The 23,588-nt window shown below is 42.4% G+C and overlaps 1 protein-coding gene across 1 annotated transcript; it reads right to left on the bottom strand.

Moving 5' to 3' along the window:
* Positions 1-182: 182 nt before the first annotated feature.
* Positions 183-22,449, bottom strand: rhpn1 (rhophilin, Rho GTPase binding protein 1). Its single transcript, XM_039001733.1, has 15 exons — positions 22,194-22,449; positions 18,644-18,759; positions 15,327-15,455; positions 14,130-14,205; positions 13,933-14,010; positions 13,072-13,196; positions 10,329-10,495; positions 9,979-10,166; positions 3,529-3,685; positions 3,207-3,314; positions 2,924-3,118; positions 2,740-2,816; positions 2,503-2,649; positions 2,233-2,385; positions 183-392 (listed from the first exon to the last, which is right to left on the bottom strand). The coding sequence occupies exons 1-15, from the start codon at positions 22,272-22,274 to the stop codon at positions 183-185; spliced, it is 2,007 nt and encodes a 668-aa protein (XP_038857661.1). The 5' UTR covers positions 22,275-22,449.
* Between the last annotated feature and the right edge of the window lie 1,139 nt (positions 22,450-23,588).

Here is a 23,588-nt window from a genome sequence, read left to right as displayed (position 1 = left end):
TGACACCCTATTCTCTAGTGCACTACTGTTGGCTGGTAGTGCACTGTATGGAATAGACTAACATGTTTGTTGTGCCCTCAGTACATGGACTCACAGTCCCTCTGTATACATCTCAGTACATGGACTCACAGTCCCTCTGTATACATCTCAGTACATGGACTCACTGTCCCTCTGTATATATCTCAGTACATGGACTCACTGTCCCGAAGGTTTCCAAACGGCAGACTGAAGGTGCTGCCCAGTCTCTTGGTGGCTCTGCCTCCTCCCCCATTCTTCTTCCTGTTCCAGTTGAGTAAGGGGGCGGTGCTCTGCCCCTTAGCTCTGCCCATGGTCCGTTGCAGAGCGTTTGCTTCGTCTCCACTGGGGGAGAGCATCACTTGCCTCCTATCCACCTGAACACACACACGAGAGATGTAAAATATAGTGTGTGTTTACATCTCATGAATGTACGTGTGTGTGTGTTTACATCTCATGAATGTACGTGTGTGTGTGTTTACATCTCATGAATGTACGTGTGTGTGTGTTTACATCTCATGAATGTACGTGTGTGTGTGTTTACATCTCATGAATGTACGTGTGTGTGTGTTTACATCTCATGAATGTACGTGTGTGTGTGTTTACATCTCATGAATGTACGTGTGTGTGTGTTTACATCTCATGAATGTACGTGTGTGTGTGTTTACATCTCATGAATGTACGTGTGTGTGTGTTTACATCTCATGAATGTACGTGTGTGTGTGTTTACATCTCATGAATGTACGTGTGTGTGTGTTTACATCTCATGAATGTACGTGTGTGTGTGTTTACATCTCATGAATGTACGTGTGTGTGTGTTTACATCTCATGAATGTACGTGTGTGTGTGTTTACATCTCATGAATGTACGTGTGTGTGTGTTTACATCTCATGAATGTACGTGTGTGTGTGTTTACATCTCATGAATGTACGTGTGTGTGTGTTTACATCTCATGAATGTACGTGTGTGTGTGTTTACATCTCATGAATGTACGTGTGTGTGTGTTTACATCTCATGAATGTACGTGTGTGTGTGTTTACATCTCATGAATGTACGTGTGTGTGTGTTTACATCTCATGAATGTACGTGTGTGTGTGTTTACATCTCATGAATGTACGTGTGTGTGTGTTTACATCTCATGAATGTACGTGTGTGTGTGTTTACATCTCATGAATGTACGTGTGTGTGTGTTTACATCTCATGAATGTACGTGTGTGTGTGTTTACATCTCATGAATGTACGTGTGTGTGTGTTTACATCTCATGAATGTACGTGTGTGTGTGTTTACATCTCATGAATGTACGTGTGTGTGTGTTTACATCTCATGAATGTACGTGTGTGTGTGTTTACATCTCATGAATGTACGTGTGTGTGTGTTTACATCTCATGAATGTACGTGTGTGTGTGTTTACATCTCATGAATGTACGTGTGTGTGTGTTTACATCTCATGAATGTACGTGTGTGTGTGTTTACATCTCATGAATGTACGTGTGTGTGTGTTTACATCTCATGAATGTACGTGTGTGTGTTTACATCTCATGAATGTACGTGTGTGTGTTTACATCTCATGAATGTACGTGTGTGTGTTTACATCTCATGAATGTACGTGTGTGTGTTTACCTCATGAATGTACGTGTGTGTGTTTACCTCATGAATGTACGTGTGTGTGTTTACCTCATGAATGTACGTGTGTGTGTTTACATCATGAATGTACGTGTGTGTGTTTACATCATGAATGTACGTGTGTGTGTTTACATCATGAATGTATGTGTCAGGGCTTTACATCGCAACCATTTTATTTGCATATGTGCCTAAATCTTTGGCTTGTGCGGCCTGGAATTGTTATTTAGGAGCACCAGTATGCCTAGAAAGACGAACGATTTAATATTTCTAATATTTGTCATTGTGCGCCTACATTTTTCAACTTCGGGGCACGTTTCCTTGTAAAAGGTAGGGGCACGTTCCCTTGTAACACACACTAAGTTGAAAAATATAGGTGTACACAAAGAAATATAGGCGCACAATGACAAATATTAGAAATATTAAATCGTTCATCTTTCTAGGCATACTGGTGCTCCTAAATAACAATTCCAGGCCGCACAAGCCAAAGATTTAGGCACATATGCAAATAAAATGGTTGCGATGTAAAGCCCTGACACATACATTAATGAGATGTAAACACACACACACCCAAGCACAGACACAACCACCCCTACCTGTGTATGGTGTGTGTGCAGTGTGATGATGCTGAGTTGTATGCCTCTGTCGCTGCAGCTCTTCAGGATGTGGACCACCTCTCCATGTTTAGCCCACTTAAAGTCCTCTCCATCCACCGCCACTATATAGTCCCCCTCCCTCAAACCTGCCTCCTGAGAAAACACACAGTATATTTCATTGCTGCATGAAAAACTGTACAATTTCCATTGGAGAATCTTAGGAAATACAAAAGCAGAGGGTTAAGAGGAGACGGGGTGCTTCTATCTCACCTGGGCACATCCCCCCGGCACCACCCCAGCCACAAGGACAGGAGAGTCTCCTCTAAGAGTCAGCCCCAAACCCCCGTCCCCTCGCTGGAGACTCACCACACGCACCGGCCCCCAGCGTGCCCTCGCACAGAACACTGACAGGGGACCCTGCAGCGCACACAGAGACACCATCATCAACTTCAAAACCTTATGATTTTAATGATGACTAAGAAAATATGTTTAGTCTCCCTCTCTTACCAGCCTTTGGAAGATGTCAGTGACTGGGACAGTGGAGAAGTTGGGTGGTGTGATGTCTGGTTTGTGCTGGGTTTGAGCTGAGGGACAACAATCACTTACTACTATGTTGTATGTTCAGTAGCTCTAATACACAGACCTCTCACTCAATGTCACAAAAACCACACTCCTTCCCTCCCTCACTCACAGTGTATCTCGGGGGCCTCTGCGGTCTCGTCAAAGTCGTCCTCTCGGTCCATCTCAGAGTATTTGTCCAGGGAGCGTTTGTACATGAAAGAGAGCACCTCCTGTAGAATATCCATCTTCCTCAGGATCTTACATAGACCATGTACTCTCATAGCCTCCTCATGTCTGATCACTGCACAACGCAGGTGGGCCTTCCCTACAGCGTGAGCACACACACATGGAGCTTTAGTAGGTACTCACAACAACCATGCACAAAAATCAAATATCTTTGTGTGTGTACTCACCCAGTTTGCGTCTGTCCTCAGGGTCTCTGAGCACCTGACTGAGTGGGGGTCCAGCAGGAGTACTGACATGGAACTGGAAGAGAGCCGTCGCTGACTCTTCGTCACCCCCTTCCTCAATGGACTCTACAGAACATGACATACACTTTTATACAAAGTGACTGACAGTACAATGACGGCATCCATTTTATGTATGTGCAGGGAGAAAAAAAAAAATATTCACCACACACGTCATGCTCGCACCAACTGAGACACACAGGACCACACTGCACACACACGTATGTTCTCCTAAAGCATCATCCTTAACAGATACACAGGTACTTACGGGTGTGGTCACAGAGAGCGACAGCAGCATTGTAGTGAGAGAGGGCTCTAAAGTGTTCTGCTTTCACTTGAACCATGGAGGCCCAGGAGAACGGGACATAGTCCTTCACAAGGGTCTGAGACATGGTCTGGAGTACCAAGCTATACACATCAGATACCTAGAGAGAGATTAAGAGAGAGATGAAAGAGATGCTCAGCAGGCTCTGCTCACACTTACTGGTCTGAAGCAAAACCACGAGTAACAACATTGGACACTTTATATTACACAAAGCCTGGAATTGCCAAGGACTGAGGTCATCTGCCTTTGCCCTAAAGAGCAGGAACCTGGACTTCAAAGAAATTTGAAATACAGACATCGTCATCTGACAAGAAACATGGTATAGAGGAGATGGACCCACTGGTTGCCCTCTAGGTTACAGAGAGCTGGTAGTCCCATCCACCAAACTACCAGGTGTGAAACAGGGAAGAGACTCAAGGAGTATGCTAACTTGGTATAGAGCAGACCTAACACTATTAAATGACTCAAAACAGGAACATTTTACAACATGACCAACAAAAACAGGTAAGAACTCCTGCAGCTCTGTTGCACGCTGGGTATGTACATAGTCAATGGTAGGCTTAGAGGAGACTCCTATGATAGGTACACCTATAGCTCATCTCTTGGCTGTAGTACTGTAGATTACTTTTATCATCGACCTCAACCCTTCTTTCAGAGCATTCAGTCAGCCCACTGACACCACTATCAGACCCACAGCAAAATCACAATCTACTTGAACAGAGCAATAAATCAATCATGAGGCATCGAAGCAGAACAAACTGCACACTATTAACAAATGCTATAGATGGAAAGAAGGCAGTGTCGAAACCTACCAAAAAACTATTGGCCAACAAATCCTATCCCTTCTAGACAAAATGTTTTTCTGCAATAGGGAAGAAGGTGTAAACTTAGCAGTAGGAAGCCTGAACAATATATTTGACCTATCAGCTAACATATCAAATTTTAATTCCGGCAGAAAACCTAAGACAACAATGAGAAATGGTTTGATGAAGAATGTAAAAACCTAAGAAAGAAATTGAGAAACCTATCCAACAAAAAACACAGAACCACAACGTCAGCTTACGCCTTCACTATGGTGAAACACTAAAACACAGAAATACACTTAGAAAAGAAGGAACAGCACATAAGAAAACATCATTGTGATTGAAGACTCCATAGAATCAAAATACTTCTGGGAAGATTGGAACACACTAAACAAACACGAAGAGCTATCTATCTAAAATGGAGATAAATGGCCGATAAGGTTGAAGTGGTTTAACAAAGAACCAAAAATATATACGTGATTATTTACAAAACGTAGAATCATCTATTAAAGACTACCACAACCCACTGAATTCTCCAATTACATTGGATGAGCTACAGGACAAAATACAAACCCTCCAACCCAAAAAGGACTGGTGTTTTTATTTATTTATTTATTTTTATTTAACCAGGAAGGGCTCATTGAGATTTAAAATCTCTTATTCAAGAGCGTCCTGGTCAAGATAGGCAGCACAAAGTCATTACAAAAATTAAACATGAAAAACTACAAGTAATCTAGTAAAAACCATAGAATTCACAAGAGTATAACAAAAATCAAAAACAGCAAATTAAAAACATTGACAGGTCAGGGAATCAGTCTCAAGATCATTCATCAGTGATTTAAAAATACCAAATCGGGACAAGTTCTTCCAGTTTAAAAGTATTTTGTAAGGTGTTCCAAGCCCTTGGCGCAGAGTACATAAAAGCCCTTTTACCAAATTCAGTTCGGACATTTGGAACAGTTAGCAGGATAAAGTCCAGCGAACGAAGAGAGTACCCACCACATTTCTGAACAATAAAAATGCCCAAATAAAAAGGTAGTAAACCCAAAATGGCTTTGTAAATAAAAGTATACCAGTGACTGAGCCTACGAGTGACTAGAGAAGGCCAGCCAACCCTGGTATACAAAGTGCAGTGGTGCGTAAGGGTTTTGCAGTTTAAAATACATCTCAAAGTGCCATGGTAAAGGGTGTCAATTGATCTCAAACACTGAGCGGAAGCATTCATAAAATATCCCCATAGTCTTGTAAAGGCATAAATGTAGCTGTGTTGATGGTATACTAAATGAAATGATAGAATTTGTGGTCTGTATATTCTAATTGGCTATTCCATACATTTTTTAGGGGGTAGATCAGCTTTAGTATTGCAGAGATTGTAGCTTCCATCAATGTAATTGTCTGCATCAATTCCAATCCCCCATACCTTTTGTCAAAAGTTAACTACTCATTCAAGGATTTTTTTCTCTTCATTTTTAAAATGTTTTACACTGTAGAATAATAGTGAAGACATTAAAACTATGAAACATATGGAATCATGTAGTAACCAAAAAATGAAAAAAAAGAAGTGTTAACCTGTTATGGCTGCAAGGGAAAGTATTGAGTAGCCAGATAAAAGATGCCCATTTCAAACGGCCTCGTACTCAATTCTTGCTCGTACAATATGCATATTATTATTAATATTGGATAGAAAACACTCTAGTTTCTAAAACCGTTTGAATTATTTCTCTGAGTGAAACAGAACTCATTATGCAGCACTTTTCCTGACCAGGAAGTGGAATGTCAGAAATATATGCTCTGTTCAACTTCCTGCCTATACATGGTCATGATATGTAAGAGTCTACATACACTTCATACGCCTTCCTCTGGGTGTCAAGAGGCTGAGAGAGAAGAAATTTTGTGTTTATCTTGGTCTGAGGTGGAATAAAAGCTATTTCTTTGACGTGACGGTCCACTTCCTGTTTCTGGAGCGCGCGAAAGAGGACATGGATTTGGCTTCTGTTTTGCTCCCGTTATGGACGACTAACATCTCCGTCTTAGATTTTATTTGATACATTTGACCATATCATCGTAACGTATGTTTTTTCAATATAGTTTAATCAGATTATTGAAATTTTTCCGGGAGTTCTGCCGTGTTCCGTTCTCTGACTTTGTTGACGTTGGAGTGATCCGTGCCACTTGGCAAGTGCCCATGCTAAATCAAGAGGGATATTTGCCGTTCCAGATCAAAACAACGACTGTTCTGGACAAAGGACACCTTGTCCAACATTCTGACGGAAGATCACCAAAAGTAAGAAACATTTTATGATGCTATTTCTAATATCTGTCGTGCATGTGAACTGGTCGTGGGCGCCCAAGTGTTTCTGGCTATTGTGGCTACGCTAATATAGCGCTACATTTTGTTTTCGCTGTAAAACATTTAATAAATCGGAAATATTGTCTGGAATCACAAGATGCCTGTCTTTCAATTGCTGTACACTATGTATTTTTCAGAAATGTTTTATGATGAGTAATTAGGTATTTGACGTTGGTGTCTGTAAATATTATGGCTGCTTTCGGTGCAATTTCTGATTGTAGCTGAAATGTAAACTATGATTTATACCTGAAATATGCAAATTTTTCGAACAAAACATATGCTATACAATAAATATGTTATCAGACTGTCATCTGATGAAGTTTTTTCTTGGTTAGTGGCTATTTATTTCTTTATTTGGTCGAATTTGTGATAGCTAGTGATGGAGTAAGAAACTGATGGAGTTAGAAAAGTGGTGTCTTTTGCTAACGTGGTTAGCTAATCGATTTACATATTTTGTCTTCCCTGTAAAACATTTTAAAAATCGGACATGTTGGCTTGATTCACAAGATGTGTACCTTTCATATGCTGTATTGGACTTGTTAATGTGTGAAAGTGAAATATTTAAAAAAAAATATCTTTTGAATTTCGCGCCCTGCACTTGAGCTGGATGTTGTCATAAGTGTACCGGTGTCGGGCTGCAGCCACTTAAACAAATCAAAATTTATTTTCTATTTGAGATTCTTCAAAGTAGCCACCCTTTGCCTTGACAGCTTTGCACACTCTTGGCATTCTCTCAACCAGCTTTATGAGCCACCTGGAATGCATTTCAATTAACAGGTGTGCCTTGTTAAAATAATTCGTGGAATTTCTTTCCTTCTTAATGCGTTTGAGCCAATCAGTTGTGTTGTGACAAGGTAGGGTTGGTATACAGAAGACAGCCCTATTTGGTAAAAGACCAAGTCCATATTATGGCAAGAACAGTTCAAATAAGCAAAGAGAAACAGTCCATCATTACTTTAAGACATGAAGCTAGGTCATTCCGGAACATTTCAAGAACTTTGAAAGTTTCTTCAAGTGCAGTCGAAAAAAACCATCAAGCGCTATGATGAAACTGGCTCTCATGAGGACCGCCACAGGAAAGGAAGACCCAGAGTTACCTCTGCTGCAGAGGATACGTTCATTAGTGTTACCAGCCCAAGTAAATGCTTCAGAGTTTAAGTAACAGACATCAACATCAACTGTTCAGAAGAGACTGCGTGAACCAGGCCTTCATGGTCAAATTTCTGCAAAGAAACCACTACTGAAGAACACCAATAAGAAGAGACTTGCTTGGGCCAAGAAACGAGCATTTCATTTTTTATCTTTTTAACTAGGCAAGTCAGTTAAGAACAAATTCTTATTTACAATGACAGCCTAGGAACAGTGGGTTAACTGCCTTGTTCAAGGGCAGAACGACAGATTTTTACCTTGTTAGCTAGGGGATTCGATCTAGCAATCTTTCAGTTACTGGCCCAACGCTCTAACCACTAGGCAACCTGCCGACATTAGACCGGTGGAAATCTGTCCTTTGGTGTGATGATTCCAAATTTGAGATTTTGGATCCAACCGCCATGTCTTTGTGAGACGCTGAGTAGGTGAATGGATGATCTCCGCATAGTGACGCATGGAGGTGGTGTGATGGTGCTTTGCTGGTGACACGGTCTGATTTGTTTAGAATTCAAGGCACACTTAACCAGCATGGCTACCACAGCATTCTGCAGCGATACGCCATCTAATCTGGTTTGCGCTTAGTGGGACTATCATTTGTTTTTCAACAGGACAATGATCCAACACACCTCCAGGCTGTGTAAGGGCTATTTGACCAAGAAGGGCGATGGAGTGCTGCATCAGATGACTTGGCCTCCACAATCACCTGACCTCAACCCAATTGAGATGGTTTGGGATGAGTTGGACCGCAGAGTGAAGGAAAAGCCACCAATAAGTGCTCAGCATATGTGGGAACACCTTCAAGACGGTTGGAAAAGCATTCTGTTAGCTGGGTACAATATCTACAGAGCAGGCAGAGGTGGAGGTATTGCCATCTATGTTAAATGCAACCTAGATGTCACGGTGTCCATTTCAACTTCTGTTCCGAGACAGTATGACTGCTTAGTTCTAAATGTGGTCCTTGGTTATAATGCACTATTAACGCTAGCGGGAGTTTATCGCCCACCCTCAGCTCCGGTATCTGCTCTATGCAAACTGTTTGAGTTAATGTCTAATTATGCAAACTCTGAATTATTGATTATCGGAGATCTCAATCTGGACTGGCTGATGCCAGCGTCACTTAAATTAGAGACATTTGTAACGAACTAAATAACTATACCTACCCGTCCTAATCCAAAAGATCTGGAAAAATCTACATTAATAGACCTTATCTTAAATACACCTCAAATATAGCTAGGGGGTTATTTACAAATGACAGTGACCACTGCCCTATTACATGTATCAGAGACACTAGGCAGAAAAACCCTGACCCCTGTATAATTCTAAAGAGAAACTATAAACACTTCCGAGCAGGCCTTTATCCATGACCTTTATTTCTCAGAGCTTTTATCCGTAAACTGCATAATGGACCCAATTTCTTTTCGTCAATTTTTACCTCCATGGCTGATAAACACGGCCCGTTAAAGCAACTTACAGATATACATTTAAAAATTAAAACAAACTAATCCTTGGTTCTCCTCTGATTTAAAAATCATTTTCCTGCAAAAGAATCAAGCATGGGCCTTAGCGAGGAAACCTGGTGAAACAGCTGATTGGCTGCTTTTTATGCAATTGAGGAATAAAAAAGGAAAAAAAATCTAGGATTTTCTTAGTGCTATGACAGAGTCTGCTGGTGATCCCTCTAAATTATGGAAAACTTTTAACTCACTTAAAACGAGGAAATTCAACGTCCCTGCCGAAGCAAATTACATCGGAATCGGGGATCATCAGTGACTGAACTGAAATTTGTGATGTTTTTAATAAGCACTTTATTTCTGCTGGTGAATGGCCAAAAAAATGGCCAACATGATCCTGACCGGTCTATTGTTTCAGCCCCTCGGCCTTCAGCTGATGTGGAAAACAGTAAGCCCATTTTTAATTTCCAAAAAGTCACAGAAGATGAGGTCTTATCTGCACGATGTGCTATAGATCGTAAGAAATCGTTAGGCGCTGACAATCTGGATCCATATTTACTCAAGTGTGCAGCAGATCGAGGTATTGTGCACCAGTGAGTATAACATGTTTGTAAAACATAACACACACACGTCCCCTCACCCGTGCGGCCTCCTTTGCCACTTGTAGCTGGGTGACGAAGTGCGTGTCCGGAGTTGTGAGTGTGACTCTTTCGAACACACACTCCTGCACCTGGGCAATCATCAGGCGGACCAGCATGCATAGTGACGGGCCACTCATATCCAGACTGGGAGCGTTGGAGAAGTTCTCCTTCAGGTAGTTAAATGCACCTGGACACACACACACACACACACACACACACAACAGCTTTTACAAGTATGTTGAAACACAGTAATGACAGAGAAAAAGCAAAGCGCAACCAGAAGATGTGTGTGTGTATCAGTGTGTGCATCGCATGCCATGTTAATGTGAGCGTAAGAATGTGTGGTTACCTGCAGCTCTCTGGAAGGCGTCTATAGCCCGGTCTATGCCAGCTGTAGCAGAGCGGTCCTGTCTGGCTCCTATCTGTGTGTAGAGAGCCCCCACGTTGAACAGCACACTGCCCTTCTCAAACGCCAACGCACGCTGGCACGACGGCACACCTGTTAGAGAATCATACCTAGAGACAGAGCGGGGGACGGGCAGGTGTGAGAGAGAGGTGCGGGGCAGTTTAGTCTCAGAGCGTTCCCACAGCCCACTGACACCTCATCAGATCAGTCTACTTGAACAGATCAATACTCAATGAGGCATCAAAGCCAAAGGAACTGAATAATATTAAATGCTATAGATGGAAGGAAAATAGTGCAGAAACCTACTAGACAACAAATTCAATCCCTTTTAGACAACTTCCTGGACAAAACATTCCACTGAAATAGTGAAGGTGTAAACTTGGTAGTAGAAAACCTAAACAGTATATTTGACCTCTCAGCTTCTCTATCAAATCTAAAAATGTCAAGCAGACAACCTAAAAATGTACAACAATGACACATTTTGATGAAGAATGTAACCTAAGAAAGAAGTTGAGAAACCTATCCAACCAAATACAGAGACCCAGAAAACCTGAGCCTACGCCTTCACAATGGTGAATCACTAAAACAATACAGAAATACACTACGGAAAGAGATGGAACAATACATCAGAAATCAGCTCAATGTAATTGCAGAATCTAAACCACTTCTGGGAAGATTGGAACACACTAAACATTGAGTTATCCATCCAGAACAGATGGATAAATATGGTATGGATTAGCCACTTCTCCAATCTGTTTGGCTCTATAACAAAGAACACAGAAAAAACATACATGATCAAACACAAATCTTAGAATATCAACTATAAAAGACTGGAGAATCCAGTGGTTATGGCAATTACACTGAATGAACTACAGCACAAAATACAAACCCTCCAACGTAGTCACCCTGCACACCCTAATTGACAAACAAACCAAAACAAAGGCAGTCATCCCATGCTTTGTTGATAAAAAAAAAAGCTTGACTATTTGGCATGAGGGTCTGCTATACAAGTTGATGGAAAGCGGTGTTGGGGAAAAACATTCCAACAAACAAAAAATCCATGTATACAAACAAGTGGTTGAAATGTGCAAAAAACATACATTTCTTTGCACATGGCCATGGGTGAGACAGGGATGCAGCTTGAGCCCAACCCTCTTCAACATATATCAACAAATTGGCAAGGGCACTGGAACAGTCTGCAGCACCTGGCCTCATCCTACTAGAATCTGAAGTCAAATATCTACTGATGCTTCTGTCCCCAACCAAGGAGGGCCTACAGCAGCACCTAGATCTTCTGCACAGACTGTCAGACCCAGGCAGTAAATCTAAAATAATGGTCGTTCCAAAAAAGGTTCAGTTGCGAGGACCAAATACAAATTCAATCTAGAGCCCACAAAACACTATACATACCTCGGCCTAAACATCAACGCCCCAGGGAACTTCCGCAAAGCTGTGAACGATCTGAGACAAGGCAAGAAGGGCCTTCTACACCATCAAAAGGAACAAAATTCAACATACCAAATAGGATCTGGCTAATAATAATTGAATCAGTTATAGAACCCATTGTCCTTTGTGGTTATGAGGTCTGGGGTCTGCAAACCAACCAAGAATTCACAAAAATACAAATTGAGGCTATGCAAAAATATCTTCAGTGTACAAATTAAAACACCAAATAATGCTTGCAGAGCAGAATTAGGCCGATACCAGCCAATTATCAAAATTCAGAGAAGAGCCGTTAAACTCTACAACCACCTAAAAGTAAAAGATTCCCAAACCTTCCATAACAAAGCAATCACCTACAGCGAGATGAACCTGGAGAAGAGTCCCCTAACCAAGCTGGCTCTGTTCAAACAGACTCCAGAGCCCCAGGACAGCAACATAATTAAACCCAACCAAATAATGAGAAAACAAAGATAATTACTTGACACATTGGAAAGAATTAACAAAAAAAACAGCGCAAACGAGAATGCTATTTGGCCCTAAACAGAGAATACACAGTGGCAGAATACGTGACCACTGACTAACCCAAACGTAAGGAAAGCTTTGACTATGTACAGACTCAGTGAGCATAGCCTTGCTATTGAGAAAGGCCGACGTAGGCAGACCTGGCTCTCAAGAGAAGACAGCCTATGTGCACACAAAATGGGGAAACTGAGCTGCACTTCCTAACCTCCTGCCAAATATATAACCATTTTAGAGACATATTCCCTACAGATCACAGAGACCTACAAAGAATTCAAAAACCAAACCCAATTTTGATAAACTCCCATATCTACTGGGTGAAATACCACAGTGTGCCATCACAGCAGCAAGATGTGTGACCTGTTGCCACAAGAAAAGGGCAACCAGTGAAGAACAAACACCACTGTAAATACAACCCATATTTCTGTTTATTTATTTTCCCTTTTGTACATCATTATAACACTGTATATATACACACATGACATTTAAAATGTCTCTATTCCTTTGGAATGTTTGTGAGTGTAATGTTCACTGTTCATTTCACTTTTGTTTATTATCCATTTCACTTGGTTTGGCAATGTTAACATATGTTTCCAATGCCAATAAAGCCCTTTGAATTGAGAGAAACAGAGGATGAGATATGAGAGAGATGAGTAAGAGACGTGTGCATGCATGCGGTGGTTTGTAGTGTGTGTGTACGCGCACGTCTGGTTTGGGTGTATACCAGTGGAAGTGGACTCCTAGTGTTCTGTGTGGGGGGAAGAACCTCTGGTCCAGGTAGTACAGCTGGTTATAATACTCCATCAGAAGCTCCAAACCAGCTTCATTACGACTGGGGGTACGCATGGCCTGTTGACAACAAACACACAATTAATACACACATTAACACTCAACGCAACATGGAATAACATGCATATTTACAGCCACAGAGGATCAACCAGTCAGCCAATAGTCACTGTACATTTACATGCACAGTAATAATTGGATATTAAAATGATTATGCAGTAGTCAGATTACACAATAGTCATGTAAACACCTTACTCTGCTTATCTTAATTGGCGTAAAGTCCAAATCGAAGTAAACGTATGTCAATTAAAGCACCTGGTTTTCTGAGCAATCTTTCAAATCATTAGGACATGTAAACACCTTAAATAGTTATTTAAAAAAATAAATAAATCGGCATTCCAGCTGTGCATGTGCTAGCACCAGCCGAGAGCCTTCCTCGTTAGTCTTAGACGTAATTCACATACAAACTTTATATGTCCGAACTGAGAATCAAATATGATTCCCAAAAATAACATGGCCGCTGTGGTAGAACCTTTATTTTGATTGGTGATTTTCTGCATTTATCAGTGTCATCAGGTAGCTTGATTTCAGATGTGTCCATGTAAACAGGATTATTAGGGAAAGCATTCTTCTTGCAAAGCATGTAAACGTTTTAATCGAACTACTATATTTATCTGACCATCGATAATAAATCACATTATTGCGTGCATGTAACCGTACTCAATGTCAAATCCACTAGGTGGCAGCATCTTCAACAGCATGAGCAGTTAATTAGCATTTCAAGCTGAGGGTATCTAACCTGTCTGAGCTCCATAAACTCCTTGATCTCCTTCTCAAACAAAGAGCTGTCCTCCCCATAGTGCTCACAGATAACGTCCTGACAAAGTGATGAAAAATGAGATACTTTATTTAAAATGTGAGTACTGAGAACGAGCAAGAGAGATATTATCCATTGTCCTCACCTTGAGGGAGGCCGTAAGGTCCTATCGTCCTTACCTTGAGAGGGACAGTGAGGTCCACTTCCTTGGTCTCCTTCAGACCCAGTGGGATCATGGGAACATTGATGGCTTCACTTAAGGAGAGAGACCAACACGTGTTTTAAATGACATTTGTCACAAACCGCCACAGAAAAACCCAAACCTCCCTCCCCATCTGTCTCCCTGTACTATTACAGTAACTATATTGGGCAGTAGCCCCTCACTCCTCTAATACCACAACACAGTGCATTAACTCCACCCCTCCCCATGGGGTAATTAATGACAGTAATCACAGGATTTGTCCCCCTTGTGACCCTGAGCTTCAGCTGGGATGGAAGAAACCGCAGAACTGTGCCTGGCTAACACACACACACACACAACTCACTTCATTACTGGCATTCCAGGCCACTCATTAGGCTATAATTAGCACAAATAGGCCACCGCATTGTGTGTTCGCGCCCTCCACCAGGGTGTGTGCTTTTACACCAGGCTGATCTCTAGAAACAGACTTCAATTTTGGACGTTTTAAAAAAAGGTCCTGAGAACGGCGATATGCCTTCTTCAGCACTCACAAAACAAAAATAGCAATATTATTGGCCAGCACTGGCGCGAACTCATGATACTCTGAGGGCGAAGAGCGCTACTCTGATCACTGCATCATGGCAGTTCACAATGCCCTAGCAAGCCGGGAGAATACTTGATACTTCATGGAAACAGCACCTTGTTTTTGTAAAGCCGCCAAACCATAGCCCTAATCTTAAAGGAAAACTACACCAAAACTATTAATACATTGTTAATTATGTCCCAAAATGTTTTGCTGGTCAGCAATCAAGTTGTCAAGATATGCAACTTTCAAAATACAGAAAAACATCCCCGTATGACGCATCATATGATGCAAAATGCGTCACACGGGGATGATTTCTGTATTTTGAAAGTTACATATCTTGACAACTTGATTACTGACCAGCAAAACATTTTGGGACTATGTCAACAATGGACTAATGAAACAAATACCAAAAGTTCTCAGTTGGAATTTTCCATTAGCCACTTGGAATGAATACCTAAATGTAACCTTGAGTTGTTTCTGTTTTAACCCTGTAACCACGTGGAATTAACCTTGGTAACGACATGGAATTAATGCATTAAAAAAAGACGTTCATCCATAATACATCAAATTTCTAAGTAAAACTATGAGATCTTGTTGTTCACATGTTACCTCTCGGTCTGGTAGACCTCCATATTGCTGTTGAGTTCCTCTAGCTCTTCCTTCAGTAGCTGCAGGTTAGAGTTGACAAAGCTCAGCTCTAGAGCCACAGTCTCCTTTACCTTGTTGTTAGTGGTGGCTCTGCAACACAAACATGTTCATATCAGATTTTATTATACAAACACCATACTAGCACAATATATAAAAATACCATACAGAAACAGGATAACGCATTTTGTCCATGGGCATTTGTCAAATGGACAACAGGCAGCAGTGTGTTTGATGACATAAGCTTTCGTTACTGTGGATGACTGGCTGATCTGATGTAAACAACGCTAACATTTTAGAACGTTCCTCAAACGCGAGGCATCACTTCGTTGTCATGATATCCGACAGACACTTCTCTCCACATCACAGAAATCCTGGGTACTCCCCCTGGTTACGGAATGGACACTTTCTGGAGCCCCGAGGAGTTTTGGGCTGATAACTAACACACACAAAGCAATTAGCCCAAATGGTGGTTATTTAACTACAATGACCAGAATACATTGAGCCTTCCACTTGTCCAGGCAAGTCTCGTAGGGCCGACCGATACGGTGAAGGAGAGAGACAGAGCGCCAGATCGAGAAGGATAGAGAGCAGTTGTTGCTTTGTGAGGCATCTCTATCCGACAATACATGATCTAAGTAATTCATTGTTGGTATTCAGAAGTCATAAAAATATGCTTGAGCTACTTTGAAGAACTACTAAAATAGTGATTGTCAGAAAGCAGTGCTATAGCCAGCTACTAGTCTATATGGGATGACTTGTTGGGACAGAGACACCGCCTGAGAAGAGATGACCAAATTAAAAAAATTATTGATGTAAAGTAATGTGAATAAATGGTTGATAAGTGATACGCAGTAATGAGCAGTCACTGCCATCATGGGGCTTTTATTAATTGCTTTATTCTGTGTTGTTACAGCATGCAACCCACATAATGCATTTGTTTAAACCAAATCAAAAACGTGACTATTTTTCAAAAACCGAACAGACTTCAAAAAGCCCTTGTCGCTCAGCACATACACAACGGTGATTAACTTGGATGAGAAAGCGACTCCCTTTGCCAGAAGACAATTAGGAATCAACGAGAGCCAGTCTTTCAACCGCAACAGGAGACTTGTCCCGGATTAGAAGACCGACACACACAGGAGGTGAAAGGTTACCCTATTTTAACTAGGTGTTGACACCTGTCTGAGTCAGAGACAGAGTTAACCAACAGACACACACACCTTGAACCACCAATCTGTGACCCCCCCCCACACACACACACAGGCTAATATAAACACTGTCCTGTTACACCAGCCCACAGTATATAAACACACTGTTCTGCTACACCAGCCCACAGTATATAAACACACTGTTCTGCTACACCAGCCCACAGTATATAAACACACTGTCCTGTTACACCAGCCCACAGTATATAAACACACTGTCCTGTTACACCGGCATGCCACCACATATGACATCAGCCAATCAGAACCTCTAATGAGATACACCCCCTCCTAGGTTCTCCAATCATTCTTCATTAGTCTCGGTCACTCCCTTACCCCTCCTCACCCTAGCTCCTACCACCACAAACCAGTTCAGACAACTCATCGTGTGTGTGTGTGTGTGTGTGTGTGTGTATACACATGTGACTGGCTTTGAACCCGAGAGTCCTGCATCATGCCAAATGACTAGGTCGGAGCTAATGCAAGTCTTCAGGTCTCAGGCAAGGTTAGGCTACTGATCACCTGAAGACGGTTCACTGAACTACTTCCATTACATATGTGGGTGTGGGACACTGGTGAGGATAAACATGTCTCCCAATTAAACCCAGAAAATCACAGATGAGATTCCTGCAGACAGCTGCCCTCCATGGGAAAATCTTTCTCTGTATGGGAATGGGAAGGTGCAGCAGCTGGACGAGACAAAGCCTGTTGATTGGTGGCTGACTGGGGGTGCCAAGGGTGTCTGTAAGCCAGTCTCAATAGAGGGGGAAGGAAGGGACAAGACTGGGTGCTGCTGGGGGGGGGGGGGGTGTCATCTAGTGCAACCATTTAACACGCATATGGGCCTAAATATTTACTGTGTGACCTGGAATTTCAATTTAGGAGCATCAGCTTAAATAGCAAATTTATCAATTTAAGCGCAAATGTGCTCCTTGTAAAAAAGGTCAGCATAGAGCCCCTGCCATAGAGACAACCACATAAGAGGGGTGGCTATAGGGCCAAACAGCAAATTCTGAAGCAGGACAATTTGATTCATGTCCTAGCCTCAGAGGACTCTGAATCAACTATAAAAAGCTGGTGAATGGGATACATGGTGCATGACATCTCTACTAATTCAATGACTAGGCTGATCTTATTCTATATTTCCCTTATGCTAGCTTTTCTCAAAACCTAAAAAAACAAGTGAGGGGAGGGAGAGTTGATACACGGGGAGGGTTGGTTTTCTTTCAATTAGCTTGATGTTGTTCATCATATGACAGCCTGACTCAGCAGCTCAACAGCCCACTAAAGAAAGAGGAAGCACACTGCTCTGCTTTAATTCAATGAAGTCTCCTCTCCCCATTCTCCTGCTCCTCATCCGTTCTGATGAATGTGGATGTTAAAGACAGTGTCCAACGTACCATAGCTCTGCTCCTCTACATAACCACTCAGACACACCATGTCCTTCAGTGGCTCCCACAGTAACACTGTACATATACAAGCGTGGGATGAATTTGATGAACTGTTTGAAAGGATCAGAATGACGCTAATGCTCTGAGGTTGGTTTGATGTGCTATAAAACCCTAGGTCAGCTTTGATGTCCTGCCACCAGCCGCTTTCTTCCTCCTTTCTCTGAAATAAAATCGTAATTACTTTAAAGGAGACAGAATGAGAACAGGCTGTATTATAACTGTACAAGTTCAGCACAGGTCAGAGAAAGAGTATGTGTGTTTGATAAGACCATCCAACTGGCAAGTTACACTTTAAAACTGAGGGGAGAAAAAAAAAAAATCAAATAAACTGAATCAAACCTGCCGATTGACCACAGACACACAGAGAGCCATAAAACAAGGTGGTGTGTTTGAGGCGTTCCCCATACACCCTAAAATAGTTTGGTAGATCCATCTGCTAGTGTTTATATGTGATACAGCTCAATGTTTCCACAGGTAGTGGGGCTCTGGGTTCCTTCTCCCACCACAGCGGAGGAGGTGGATGCGTCTCAGAGCTGCCCGGGAGGACAGTGTACACACAGGATCAGAGACAGTATTTGTCCACTGGTACAATGACCTGTCCCTTCCCTCACCCACCCCAGCTCACCTGAAGAGGTTTTCAGCCCCGGCCCTCATCCTCATCTCCTTGTTGATCTGCTGGTTGATACGAGCCCTACGGTGCTGCAGCTTACTGCGCTGGGTCTGGGAACACGGATCACAACCCTGGAGAGAAGGGGGGGGGAATAGATTGTGGATAATGCATAACATGCTAAAGCACATATGTCTGTCTGCTTGCTTGTGTCTAGGCCCTATGTGTAGTTCTAGTTTACATGCATTTGTGTATAATAAGCGTCTATTAAACACCAACTGCAGGTAAAACAGAGTACTCCTAGCCGAACAGGTAGGGGTTGGTGGACTGTTCAGTGGATTACATTAAAGCCCTGTAATAGATACATCTGAGCACCTCGTTAGTTTCCCTCCCTGATTAAGTATAAGTGATTAACCCTTCACACTTGTGTACGGGTTAAAAATGGCAGATTTGAACACCGGTAAGCGCCTAAATTGGAATGCAATGGCTGTACATTACCATGCTCTACATGAGGTAAGAGTTCAGTGTCTCCGCCTCACAGCTCTGTATGGGTTTTGACTGACAGCCGGTCTGAACTTGAGCACGACAAGAAGTTGCCCACATCCCTACCGCTAGATGGGCAACTGTTGTTCGAGTGAGGGGAAATAGTGTAAATTACGAGGACTCAATGCATTTTGAAAGATGAGACATTGAGGATTATAATAAATACCACTGATGTCATACAAGCAAACCAAAACGCCCGTGAATCCAAATGTGCACTTCACATTTCAATATCATAAAACTCATGTAATATACAGTGTCAACGTTTATCACTACTATGTGTGATGTACAGTTACAAGATGACATGGCATTATACCCTGGCTTGTCCTGAACACAGTGAACCTGTGCTTTGTTATATTATGAAGAAAATCTGCCACGGACAACGCACTCACGACTATTCATTGCACACCAAAATTACAATCTACTTCTCTGAATTGCCGTGTGAAAGCTTAACACTTTTTATTTTATTTCACCAGGTAGGCCAGTTGAGAACAAGTTCTCATTTACAACTGCAACCTGGCCAAGATAAAGCAAAGCAGTGTGACAAAAAAAACAGAGTTACATGTGAGATAAACAAAAGTACAGTCAATAACACAATAGAAAATTCTATATACATTGTGTGCAAATAGAGTAAGGAGGTAAGGCAATAAATAGGCCATAGCAGCTAAGTACTAAGATAGTATTTTATAAATTTAGCTAGTCATGTTGGCAATAGAACAAGCTTTCAAATTATTCCCACCTGACCCAGATTACGATTTATAATGGACTGTTTTTGGATTGCTTAAAAACAACAGTTATTGTGTAAAGGCAGGTATGTAGGTCTGTGTTCTAAACACAACAACTACAAGTGTACTTGCTCTAATTCCTCAACGGCACAGCTAGGAGCTCGAAAAAGCACCTCATAGTTGAAGACTTCTTTAGGTCATGAAAGTGCATTGAAATTACTTAGGAACTGTGTACACTTTAGATAAGGTGTGCGGCCACTTGGAAACACCAGTTAGACCGCTCACCCCAAATTCTCCAATCATTTTCTTATGTTACTGAATGTATCCTGAGTATTTTCAGATTTTGTTATCAACAAATGCAGCAAAAAGTACAGTAAATGTAAAATAAACATGAAATTCAACAGTGTAATGTTTGGATTCAGTCTTGTGTCAGGTGAACTGTTGTGTCCTCACCTTTAATCTAATGTTCCCATAGTCTCCAAACTTTTCCTTTAAATTGCTACCATGGTTATGCATATGCTCTCCATATTTCTTGTGTTTGAAACATTTCAAATGTGGCCCTATCCATATAGGCCAATTCACACGTGTAAGGGGTTAAGACCACCCTCCTCCGTTATAGTTAGGATCAGATAGCCTATTACATTGGCAACAGGATCCCCGTGGCGATGGTTGCCAAGAGACCAAGCCCCAGTAGACCTCAGTCAGTAACCTGCTGTGAGGTAAGTCCTTAGACGTCACGGCCCACGGAGCGGAGGAGACTTGGAACACTTCTTACACCTGACCCCTGCCTACGATAGAAATACAGCCACCAGAAGTTAGCAGTGCTCTTTTTTCCAACACCAACTTCATCCACCACATCTATAAGTGGCTAAGATGGGCTCAGATCTCATCTTAGAAGACATGAGGCTGGGAAGAGGAGGTGAGCTATGGTCACTGGTAATGGGGTGAGTAATTGCCACTTGCTGCTAGGAGATCAGAGCCTAGATCAGGACTGTACTAGTGTCTGATGATGCTGCTGCACCATACTATGAGTAGAGCTGGAATGGGGTCTCAACCCAGGGCCACCTGTTACAGACACCCGACTCCACTGTAGTCTTCCTTCAGTCTGCTGATAAAGGACAAGACATGAACATGTCTTGCCAACATGTAGGCCTACAATCGTCAGGAAATTAACAGAAAATGACAGTTGATGTTCTGTGGTCAGAAGCGATAGGACCCCCCCCCCTCTCCCCATTTCCTTCCCTCTCCCAACTCCCTCCATCCCCCTCTCTAAACCAACCCTCTCTCCATTTCCTTCCCTCTCCCAACCCCCCTCTCTAAACCAACCCTCTCTCCATTTCCTTCCCTCTCCCAACTCCCTTCATCCCCCTCTGAGTTGTTTGTTTTGTGAGCGTGCGCCCAATAATCCTCAGAGTGCTTGTAGGGATTAGGGTGCTCGCCTAGCCATGCTCCAGTAGCCTGCCTTCAGGCCCCTGCTCCATTCTCACAGTTTAGCCATAGCCGTGCTCCAGTTCCAAGCCTCCAGACCCAGCTCATCCATAGCCATGCTTCAGTCCCCTGATCCAGCCTCCCAGCTCAGCCATAGCTGCCCTCCAGACCCAGGGCCCCAGCCCACTGCCCCAGCTCAGCCATAGCTGCCCTCCAGACCCAGGTCCCCAGCCCCAGCTCAGCCATAGCTGCCCTCCAGACCCAGGTCCCCAGCCCCAGCTCAGCCATAGCTGCCCTCCAGACCCAGGGCCCCAGCTCAGCCATAGCTGCCCTCCAGCCCCAGCTCAGCCATAGCTGCCCTCCAGACCCAGGGCCCCAGCCCCAGCTCAGCCATAGCTGCCCTCCAGACCCAGGGCTCCAGCCCACTGCCCCAGCTCAGCCATAGCTGTGCTCCAGGCCCAAGCCAGGGGACAGCAGGGGTACAGCAGGGGGTGAAATGGGGTAACTAGGCTCTCCTAGCCACATACCACCAGTACCACGACACCTCCCAACTGGACAGTATCCTACTCCAATCTACCCCCAATGATGCAATAGCAGACCCCCAACCTAAGTCACCAAAAGTTCACCAATATAAGGCAACTCAATGCAGGTCCAGGATACCCCTCAATGAATCTGTCAACGATTCAGTAATTACACTGCATGGAAATGCATGTTAATAATAAATAACTTTGAAGAGTACATATTTGATCTGGTATTTATTTTAATATTATTTGTAGTGTCATAGCATATGCTGTCAATTTTTCCGTTTGGACGTGTAATATAAAAGGTGTTGGTACAGTACCGTGTTTTTGGAACTACAACTGCGTATCCCTCACCTTTCTGATACTCCCGTTGTGACTCCCCTCCTCCATCCGTGCGGGAAGCTCCAACTCCTCGTCTGAGCCAGCGTCAGACATCTCTGGCTCTCTACAACAGAATGTCCCAAGGCCGTTAATTTGTACAAAATAAAACCACCACTTTTCCTCCCGTTCTACTCTAGCCAACCCTACCAGTTATTGTCACGGCATTTCTAAGACAAGCAGACAGTGTTTAAGTGTTATATAGTTTCTATGGTTGGAACAATATCGAAACTAGAAACAAGTGAACTGGGATTGAATAGATGAGCTCGTTCTGCCTAGCGGTTGATGTTAGTAGCATAGCATTGTCCCACAACTAAACAGTACACTTGCCTCGTCGCAGGTTCTTCTCCCATCATCAAGCCAGGACGCTATGCAACTTGTTGCACCAATACTTACAGGCCAGGGTCTGTTGCGATGGATGGGAAGAGAGCAAATCAACATAGGAAAGACCCGTAACAAAACAATCACGGTCTAATTTTACAACTTGCATTCGCGCAACTCTCTCGCACACAAGACAAACGAAATAACTCGTGGCGTGGCTTTATTCCAGGAGGCGGTGTCTTTAAATGCAAAATAACCAATGACATAACACTTACATTAATTGACGTTGATTTTTACGAATCAAAATATGATATTTCTCTAACTGACAAGTTAAACTGTCCAATTGTGAATCCCATGGGCGATTGCAAAATTGTGGAATTACAGTTGCCCATAGCAACGGTTTCCACTATAAACAATTAACTGTAACTAAATGTAATCTCAAATGTAATCTACGTAATCCCAAAGTAATTATTTCGAGGACCGTGACCTTAAACAAACACTAGTAATTCTGCATACTACAACAAAGGATAAATGCCCACCTTTCTGTTAAAAATAGCTATACATTGATGAAGTGTAGTCACTTTTGAGGACACAAACTCAAGTACACAGTACAAATATGATAAAATTATGAAAATATGAAATATTTTACAGCATATGATGTATTTCCTATTCAACAAAACTGTATGAATAAGGGTTGTAAACATGTAAACATGAAATGACTTATAATTTGATTATACTGTATTTATAAAGCTATAAAACTACTAACTATAAGATTTCACCTCCCTTATAACTGTAAAATACGTATCTGTATGTTTAGTGTTAGAGTAAATGTGCATATTTTCTAAAGGTGTCTCTTGATAAAAACGTCTGCTCCCATTGCTGTGAACTTCTCATGGAGCTCTATTTTAGGGTGTGTTCTTAAATTCGATCTGTCGATTTCAGAGCACTCTCATCTGAGTGTGGCATAGCGCAGAACAACTGATGAATTTATTAACACGCTGACCAGACCGGACACGTTGCGTGCGTGAGCGTCGCAAAATAAATTTAGAA

Source organism: Salvelinus namaycush, chromosome 10 (genome assembly GCF_016432855.1).
Source record: "Salvelinus namaycush isolate Seneca chromosome 10, SaNama_1.0, whole genome shotgun sequence".
Taxonomy (NCBI): domain Eukaryota; kingdom Metazoa; phylum Chordata; class Actinopteri; order Salmoniformes; family Salmonidae; genus Salvelinus; species Salvelinus namaycush.
The sequence above is the reverse complement of the archived record's forward strand: the minus strand, read 5'-3'. Positions and strand labels throughout refer to the sequence as shown.